At 46.3% G+C, this 9,955-nt stretch overlaps 1 protein-coding gene across 1 annotated transcript in view; it reads right to left on the reverse strand.

Annotated features, from left to right (window-relative positions):
- Positions 1–9,955, reverse strand: part of LOC104621385 (hydrocephalus-inducing protein homolog) — a gene marked incomplete at its 3' end in the record, with an annotated part of 34,639 nt that overhangs the window by 19,959 nt on the left and 4,725 nt on the right. The window contains exons 4-5 of the mRNA XM_010287854.1: positions 8,355–8,489; positions 2,909–3,108 (exon numbers count right to left, since the gene is read on the reverse strand). Coding sequence (XP_010286156.1) covers positions 2,909–3,108; positions 8,355–8,489 — 335 coding nt within the window. The remainder of the gene's footprint in view (positions 1–2,908; positions 3,109–8,354; positions 8,490–9,955) is intronic.

Consider the following 9,955-nt stretch of genomic DNA (forward strand, 5'->3'; position numbering starts at 1 on the left):
AAGTTATTATGGAAGTCATCCAAAAGAATTAGTGACATTAAACTATATCTTCACTACCTCTGCTGTTAATACTGATGCAGCCTTTGTTATAGCCTCTACAACAGGGAAATTAATCCCCTAACAGTAGAAGGAAAATGGCCTCACTTGTGAAAGCCTCTGTAAATATATTTGTTCAAAGACAATTGCCAGCTAACGATCTACTAGCCTTTGGAGCTATGTATTGGTCCAATTCTCCAGCCAACTTGTCTTGCCAGCTGGGAGGCCAATTCTTTTCTGCTGGGCTTGCTAGAACACCCGGGCTCACCCGGGCCCTCAGCAGTAGGTGTCTGAGCAGCTTCTCATAGCACAAGCAGCAAGGAACCACCCATTGATCGCTGCTATCAGGAGATTCAGTCATGAACACGGAAGTTGGCAAATACGGTAGAGGGTCCAGACGCGCTCGGCAAAAACAGTTGGTGCAATGTAGTGATGACACGTCACACAGTATGGCGCCCAGCACTGGCTGGAATAGCCACTCCTGGCACACCATGGCCTCATCGCATAGGGAGAACATGGTTGTTGAGGTCTTGGGATGCAAAGGGAATGTCCTGACCTGGTCAACAGGAGGGAACACTCAAATTTTGAGTGGAGGATACAAACTGATGGGAGTAGTCAACACACCGGAGGGCTGGGCTGCTGTTCAGAGAGTCCACACAGGCTGGAAAAATAGGCCGATGTGAACTTCATGTAGTTGAGGGATGGAAAAAGCAAAATCCTGGATTTGGGATGGAATAACCCCTAGCAGTACAGGCTGGGCACTGATGGGATAGAGAGCATTTCTACAGAAGACAACCTTAGGGGCTGGAGCACAGGACATCCAGGGAGATGCTGAGATAAATGGGTTTGTACAGCCTTGAGAAGGAAAGATGAAGGCTGATCTTACTTGTAAACCTGGTCAAACTTTGTTGCTGGTCTTGCTTTGAGCAGGGTGTTTGCTCAGATGATCTCTAGAAGATCCTTCCAACCCAAGTTATGCTATGATTTTTACCTCCTAAGGCAGCCCAATTCCATTTCACATGTTCCCCAGATTTCTCCTATTTCCTATGCATCTGTGCATATAGGTATAGGCGGACGGTAGATGGACAGGCATTAGAGGAACTTGACCTTTAGGAAAGTTCTGAATGAAGAATTCCTGATGACATTTCACTGAAGGCAAAGCAAAAAGAGCAAGCAGAAATACAGAAACTTCAGAGTATTTAAAAAGAAATCTGAATGAAAATGGGGGCAACTTAATTAGAATAAAACACTGCTTACATTCAGAGATTTAAATCATCTGTCTGAAATTCCAAACTGGCTTTCAAAAGTTCATAATGAAACAGAAGAGGTGACAGATGCCCTCAGCTGACAAGGGAAATCATATCAGCTTTTGATCACCATACACATGCAATACAGACCTCTACTTTAGTGTAGTTTGAAATAAAATTTCTGTAATGCTTCCCATTTTGGTATTGCAAATCAGGACTGAAATATTTGATTGCTGAAGTTCAGAAATTCTTAAAATCCCTATCAAGCAAGATCTAACGTACACTGTATCACTCAATAGTTGGTATGCATACGGCAAAAAGATGCTAGACATTTACTGGGTGTTTATTTTGCTGGTGACAACTAGATTTGGAAATCCCAGAGGAAAAATTATTTACAAGCTCCTGCCTACGTATTTTCCACAGTGAAGAGAAGCAGTCTGCTTAAATAGCCTCAGCAGGCTTTGGTGGAAGCTTCTCTCGGACCCTCACAGTTCATGGGAGAAAAGTAAAGTCTTCTTTGGAGCCCTATTTTCCTGGGGAAGAAATTGAGGCAACTCAAGTCAGACAGCAGGTCTTTGCTGCATTGTTGACCTCAGCTCCTAGACCGAGACCTCCGGGACCAAACAGCTCCCAACCAGCCAGCCAAACTGGTTTCCTTGCAGATGCGGTGTCAAAAAGGTATTACCCTTTCCAGTTCAAACTGGAAAACTGGTGACTGTCTTCTGAGACCAACAGGAATAGTACAGGCTGTCCGCAACACAACTGAGAGCAGACATTTGAGGGGACCACCAGAATACCACGTGCTTGTGGCCCCCCAGAGAACGGGTGTATTGAGCCAATAGTGGTACGTAACCAGTTCCGAAGGTATTTACCACCAGCAGGTTGCAAGCTAGCCACTAACATACTCTAGCACTCTCCAGGAAATCTGTGAGAGAGAAAGCTCTAGAAGAAAATGCCCCCAAGCTGTGCACCAGGTATCTGCTGCATCGTTTACCTCTGCCCTCATTAGCACTCTGGTTTGGGGCTGGAGTACAGTTTTGAAGCCAGTGCCTGCACGTCACCACTTTAGTTCATTCTACTTAAGAGTATTTGGTCCCAGGGGACTATACCAAACCTACTGCAAAAACAAAGCTCCTAGACCACACAGTGTTATTGTCAGGGCCTTGGTAGCCTCAGCTTTGACCTACTGATCTCCAGTTGCTCGGAATTACTTGCTAATGTAGACATAGCTGGCAATAAACTCTTAAATACCTCTTTCACCAGCTCATAGCTGGCCTTTTCCTAACACTGCATTCGGTCTACATGAATGGAGCTCCTAGAGCCGTCACCTGCCACATGGTATCCTATACAGCCCAAGGGCACCCAAATTGCCTTCCTTTATTTGTTCTTTCAAACTAACAGAATTGGTCTTGGGAGATGCTGGAGATGCCGCTGCAGTATAAAACGTCACTGCAGCTTGCGGAGTTTTATCAGAGGTTGCATCATGCTTAAAAACACCGTAAGCAACTGCAAAACCCCCATGTCCTAATACAGCAGCTCAGACCTTCTGGTTTCTTTTTGTTACTGTTTACCAACTACTATCACAAAACAGTATTTTGCACGAGCAAGACGTTGAGTTCCTTTACCTCTGAGTGCTGATGGAGTAGCGAGCCTCCCGATTACCAACGTTGCGAACCAGCAGAGTTTTCTGGGTGCTGTACTTGACTGGACAGACAGAGAAGTTCAGCTGGTCAGGGAAGTCCAGGATAGCACGGGCACCTATAGCTCGGATCGGCACAATAAACTTTTCCCTTTCTGTGATGCAAGTGAGCTGGTGGAAATAATCCTGCAGGGAAAGAAACAATCTCAGAGTGCATTTAGGACCATCCCATGGCAGAGGGAAAACTGCTGGTTTCTAGGACTAACAGTAGCACTCAATAACGCAATAGTACTTTTAACTTTGGTGCCCTTTCATTCCAGTAGCATGACTTGCATGTTAACTTGCCAAGAAGAACAAACCCTGTTGATTTTGCAGCGAGCTGGCAGAACCAAAATTATCTGATACTTTGATAACCAGAACAGAGTCATTTCAGGTAAGGGATTACAGCAGTAACAAGAACCTGCTTCGATCACCGCTGCAGACTATTAGAGGCACCACGAAGGACCTGGTTGTGCCACAGCACTAATCCCGAGCAACGTCGCTCAAGCTTGGGCAGGGGATGCTCAGGTCCATTTTCCAAAGGACTTTGCCACACGCACAGTCAGTCAAGTCTTCGGTGAAATACTCAATTTACCAGAAATACTGGTAATTACTTTAACGTCAGGTAAGTGTAGGGTACATGTGCATTTCCCATCCATTCCCACAGCACTACAGGGACAAGGCTGGGAACACACACCTTTAAAAGGTTATCTGGTCCATCTCCCCACCCCAGGACCGGCTCAACTCTACACCCAAACTATTCTCGAGGCATGTTTGACAAGTACTTAAAAGTACTAACAATTCAACCCCTATCAGGAGGTGTCAGGAACAGCAAACAGGAGACGCTCAGACATCCCTACTAGAGCAAACTCAACTGTCATTGCAGTAACAGATGCTGTCACATCCAAGATGTAAAAAAAAAAAAAGGCTCTTTTTTCTAGGCATCTCAAATACTCACACTGGAAATTGCCGAAGGGTTTTTGCTTCTCATATTTGGAAGGTAAAAAAACAGGAAGGGAACTGCAGCAAACGACCTACAGAACTGAATATCCATTTCAGGGGAGTGTTTCATCTTCAGCAAGTCTTTCTGAATTGGCAATTTTCTACTCAATCTTGCAGCCTAAGCCCTCTAAAATAAAAGCTATGGGCAGCCCATGGGAATTCAAAGCACCTATTATCTTGGTACTTCACGTCCTGGACTGTTTAGATCCTCGGAAACTGCATTAGCAAATGAAGAATGCTTTATTTTTTGGTATTTTGGCCACACTACTTTAACAAAGGCAGTGTAAATCCAATTGAAAGCTGCGTGCCTTATTAAGTCTCAGCATGCCATATTTACTTATCTCTCCCTTCCAGACACCAGGTAGACAGGAGAGGATGCGCCGAGTTCAGATCAGCGGTGGGGATAAAGAAAAAAGAAACTTCAACAATTGAAGGTATTTGAGGGAAGTAAAAGGAAACAATGTGAGTCACTGTCATTGCCAAGGAGTAACTGGATCAACAGCAGCATAAGTAAGAGCCCAAGGAATAAGTCCACCCAAAAGCAAGCACAGGCAGCCTTCGCAGCTCCGTCGCTGGCGAGGGGCGCTGGGACTGCCTGCGGAGCAACGCATGGGGAACAGAACTTCTCCAAGTATGCGAAGGCAAGGCTAAAGCAACAAGGATTTGGCCTCAGAGACAAGCACGACCTTCAGAAAGCTGCCTCTTGCCACTTGTGCACAAGCACGTTGCGTGCTGAGCCCCCGCTCCAAGAGATGCCCTGGGACATGGCTTCCCATACAAAGCTTGGCTCAAAGCACTTCAGCACATGCCAGCCCTTCAACCACACTCCAGGACTTCAGGCTATGGATCATCATTAAAGTCTTCATCCTTCATAGAAGTCTTCTCTCAATTTCAAGGAACATAGGGATCATTGTAGGATGGTTCCTCTTCAAGGAACCATCATCTTAGAACTTATGCAGCTTGGATAAGCAATAAATTACAAGCTCTGGCCTTTCAAGTGTCACCACTGGCATTTGAATTAGCAGCCGCTGAAACTAAAGCAACTGCTCGTATTGGAGATGCCATTTCAGGCTCTTTGCAAACTCAGGCTCACATTACTGTCACAGCAGTACCAACCCTAACCGCTCAGTACGCCAGCAAACCGATGTCAGTTTTTCTGCACAACTGATCCTAAATCCTTCACTGAATTCCTTGCAGCAGGCAACCGCAAAGAAAAGATCCTCGTAGCACGAGATAACATAGTTCGTCAAGCAGGGAAAGCTCCTTGCTGAAACCATGATACTGTAAAGGCTGGAAAATAAGGGCCATTAAAAGAGATTAAAAAAAGAGGAGGGAGACTGGAGGATGAAGATGCTTCACACAAGAAGGGGTACCGCTCCTCCTGCCTCCCTCAGCTACCACCAATTCACAGCAGGCTTTGAAATCCATCGCTTTGCTCCAGGTCCATTTTGCACAGGGCCATTTGCCTTGATCTTCTGCCCCGTTCCTCCTCTCAGGAGTCGTTTTAAAGTATGTTCTGAGTAGCTTCCGCGTGCTACAAAACATCTAACAGGGCTGGACTGAATTTTAAAGGAGTTAATTTCAGCAATGCAATAACTCATCGTCCTGCCGTATTTCATATTAACCATTGAGCATTAATTCAGTCTCCACTGAGCATCAGTAATGAGTTTGCAAACCCCCCAGACTGAGCTTGCATTGTCTGAAAATGTTGTATTGCCACAGTGAAAAGAGCAAGAGGACAAAATGGAATAAAGCTGTGCTATGTTTTTATACCCTTCTTGCTTCCTTCTTCCTCTGAAATAATCTATTAATAAGCCTGAAGGACACACAAATGTAAGTAACCCCGTTTGTTTATTTGCCAGTCAGCTCCACACTGGTTTCCAATTCAGCAGACTGTCAGACCATAATGCAAGGACACCCAGGAACACAGGGTGGCACGAGAACACCCACGCTGTACAACCGGAGCCATAAAACAGAAATGTGTAAATCAGAAACAGAAAGAGTAACTAATTGGAAATGTTGCCCAGCAGAAAAATTAGCATTTCATATAACACGAGTGCCAATAAACAGAGAGATATCAGCTATTTATTTACCTCCTGACAGTCTAATCATGTGGCACATTCCCAAATGACTGTGAGACAATAGGAAACGGCTCATTTTTCAAGACAGGGCTATATGGCACATGGCATTTCAGCCACTAACAACTCTCGTGGTCCTTATATTTAGGGCTTAGACACAATTTTACTCCCGTGAATCAGGAATTACTTTGATGAAGCCAAACTTAACACCAGGGAAGAACAGACTCCTCAACTCAGGGGTAGGCACCCCTCTTCCGAAAGGAGCACAGGACCCAGTTTGGCAGAAGGCATCGGGGTGTCGATGAAGCTGCGCAGAGCTGCCTACGCCGTACGCTCACCAGGTCAAGGGCAAGACACAGGACAAGGTATTGTACGTTCATGCTCTTGGGGGTTCTCTCACCCTACTTCTATTTGTGGTGATGTTCATGTGTTGCTCTGCTGCCTCTCTAAACTTGAAGAGCAGCACTTTGCCCTTCATCAGCGCCAATTTACCTCTTCCACCCCAAAAATGAACACTACTAATAAATAACATTTTAAAGGCACCAGCGTACTTTGCAAAGCTTAGCTCAGTGAGATTAAGCTCTTGTGTCACTTGGGTAGCACAGAGAACTGCCCTAGGCCAACATAATTTTCACCCTAAATATTAATGATGTTAAATAATTTCTCAGTCCCTCCAAAGGAATAGATTATTTCACAAGCATGGGGAGCTAGAGACCACAGGGCATTTCCTCTTTGGTTTTCTATACCCATGCTGTTTGAGGATAGGACAAAGAGTTAAACTAAATCTAAGCAGCACAAGGAAGATGAGGAAGCAGCTGCACCCAAAGAGATCTTGCACCTCTGGCCTGGTGCAGAAACATCAGCTGGCCCAGAGCTATTCCTCAACCTTGCCTCTCCGACAAAGTCATGCGAAGAACAGTGCTGGGAGGCAGCAGGATGCTGGTGGAAGGAGCCTGCCTTTTTCCCTGTAATGCTTCCTCCCTTCCATGCCACGTACTAAATCCTTCTGTATCAACCAGCCTCCAGATAACAGCGCTGACCCTTCGCATGACTGAGGATCAAGACCTGCCAGGGCCATAGCACTGATGTTCAAACCTCCGAGCAAAAGCATTGCACGTTTGGCGTGGAGTAGGTGCCAGCTGACGGAGTGACCTCAGTAACACGCACTAAGACACGGCCACGCCACGGGCCCTGGCGTTTTGCGTCTGCCTGCAGAGTATACCTGCCCATTTATTCCTGTGCATGCTCTTTCAGGCAAGTATCTCAAAGTCATCCGCAGCGCACCAACCTCCTGCTGAGTTTAAGGATGTCTAGAGCTCAGTGTCTGTGCCAGGCTGGCACCCTGCCACACACACAGCGCTCCCTCTCTCCCAGATTCACGGCTGGATGGCAGGCAGGCAAGTATCCTCTGGGACAGCACAGCTGCAAGGCTTGAAAACAGGGCATGAAAAAGCATCATCTTTGTTCCAGGCCAGGGTGAGGCAGCGAAGTGGCTGCCAGATGGGAAAGAGAAAAGCTCTCTGGATCTATTTGTTCCTCTAGTATTTTCCATAATAATTAAAACCCCCTACCATTGAGTAGAGAGATGGCTAAACATCTTACCAACACCCCTCCCTGCTATTTTTCTACTGTTCCGTGTGCATTTTCGCTCACAAATGCTCAAGGAAGCACCAGGAAGGAGAGCAGGGCCCATCAGTCCCTACCGCAGCAGCTAGCAGCGCCATGGAACACCAAGATGTGACCAGTTGCGAGCTGCCCAACCACAGCCTAGAGCAGACCTCGCAGCAGGGTGTGGGCTAGAACCGGTGTGCAAAAAAAAAAAAAAGACAACTTTAGAGATAATATTCAGCTGTCTCCCTACTGCAGTCACCATGATATACATTATGGTGACTCCAGTTGTCAAAGTTGATGGTCCTCACTCGTCAGGATTACTTTGAGTCCTCCAAGTAAGAAGTCACTTTTAAACAGACTTTTGTATTTATAATTAGTGGAGCAAACCCATAATTATGCAGCAGACAGATACTAGAAACCAACACCTTGAGAGGCCTCCCCATCACAGACTCTCACCCCTGAAGTCAACAGACATTAAATGTTCCAGTGCTGAAGGATAAAAACCAGTCTGAAACCTGTAAGAGCCTCCAGAGCACCATCTTCACTATGGGAACAGCGTTTCCCCCCAGTTCTAGATCCAGCACAACCCCACTGAAACCAGGACAGTTCCTCAAAACCAACACCAGATGCCGTGTTCTGAATCCAGCCCTGCAGGTTCAGCTTCCGCTGAAGGCACCAACCTCTTGGGACCTCCAGCCTCACCTTGTTCTCCTCAGGGGTGAAGAGGATGCGGAAAGTTGAAGGCATGCCAGGTGCTACCTTACGGCACACATCATTGGGGCTGATCAACTTGAAATAAGGTGAGCTCTCCAAGACGACCTTCACCAGCCGAGGAACCTGAAGGAAAGATGTGAAACTATAATTTTGCCACTTGGGGAAACATGAGGAGGGACCCAGCCACGCCCTGGTGACATCTTCCCTTAGCCACCTTTCCAAAGCACTTTTAGCTCTGAAGATACAGGCACATAATACACAAGAGTGGACTGGAATCACTTCTGCCTGGGGAAAATAGCTCTTGACAGAGGCAGTAGGACAATGCCCTGCTGTGAGGGAAGCGCCAAGCAGGGAAGACACCAGCAGCATGGAGATACAATACCTGAATCAAGTCATCCACATATTCAGCAAGCCCAGAGAACCTGCACGCTTCTGCCTGCATATATCCAGCCATGGCTCTAGAGAGGGAATGTATTATCTGAAGGCAAAACATTATTTGTTATACTGGGGCAAGGCAGAAATTCACTTCTAACATACTGGGTTTGAGTGGGGCAGTCAAGCTGCGGTGCTACAGAGCCAGGCAGACCAGCAAGAGAAGGAGACCCACAGACATCGTGGGCTTACTGGGAACAAAAGCAAGCTGAAGAGCAAAAGGAGGAACATCAGAAAACAAAGAGACAGCCTCAGAAACAAGCAGACAGCTAGGAGAATTTAAAGGGGGCTGTAAAGAAGCAGCATGTGCAGTACTCTACAAGGAAAGGCTGATGCAGAAGACGAAAGCAGTCGACTTCCAAAAAAATGGAAAGCCAGACGACCCCCCCAGGCTGTGCCTATCAGTTCTGGGTTTCAAAGGCATTTTCTGCCTTGAGATACATCACCAGCACTGACTCACAGCGTGGTTTCATTATTAAAAGCCAATCTCAGCTCTCCGGAGGCTCTTGCTGCCTGGTGACAGCTGCCAGTGCAGGCAAGCCAGATTTCCGGGCATTCCTCCCCACATCCAGGGGTCCTTGCAGACACCTCACTGCAAGTTTCCACGCTCTGGGGATACCACAAGCACAGAGACAGCAAACAGGCGTTTTCTAACACACAGAAACCCACCCCCGAGCACTGACTCGCATCTCAAAAAGTCTAAAACAGGAGATTTTGACATCACCAAAAGCCAACAATATTAGACTACAACCACCTCTGGATTATCATCTCTATCTTTGTGTATGTTAATATGCCAAGGATTTTCCTTAGAGCTGATTTTACTTTTACATCAGTGTTGTCCAATGGTCAAGGCCTAACTAGCTTCAAAATTTTCTTGGTAAAAAAAATCAACAGTTCACACGTTGCCTCCTTTACAGGGCATACAAATCCCAAGGTGCAGCTGTACAAGTTTATTATTTTTTACCGGGAATGGCAGAAATGTTGATGCAGATGTTCTTTTCCACTTGAGGAAGCATGAATAGAGCAAATTAACTCTTTGCCTGTTGGCTGGTACTTGGCAAAGAAACATTTTCAAATGCCACATGGGTAACGGAGCAGCTGAAGCCCAAATACTTACTGGGAACGAAGCAGAGCCATAGGGACAGAATAACTGAGCA

This window comes from Phaethon lepturus, unplaced genomic scaffold (assembly GCF_000687285.1).
Source record: "Phaethon lepturus isolate BGI_N335 unplaced genomic scaffold, ASM68728v1 scaffold34685, whole genome shotgun sequence".
Lineage (NCBI taxonomy): Eukaryota > Metazoa > Chordata > Aves > Phaethontiformes > Phaethontidae > Phaethon > Phaethon lepturus.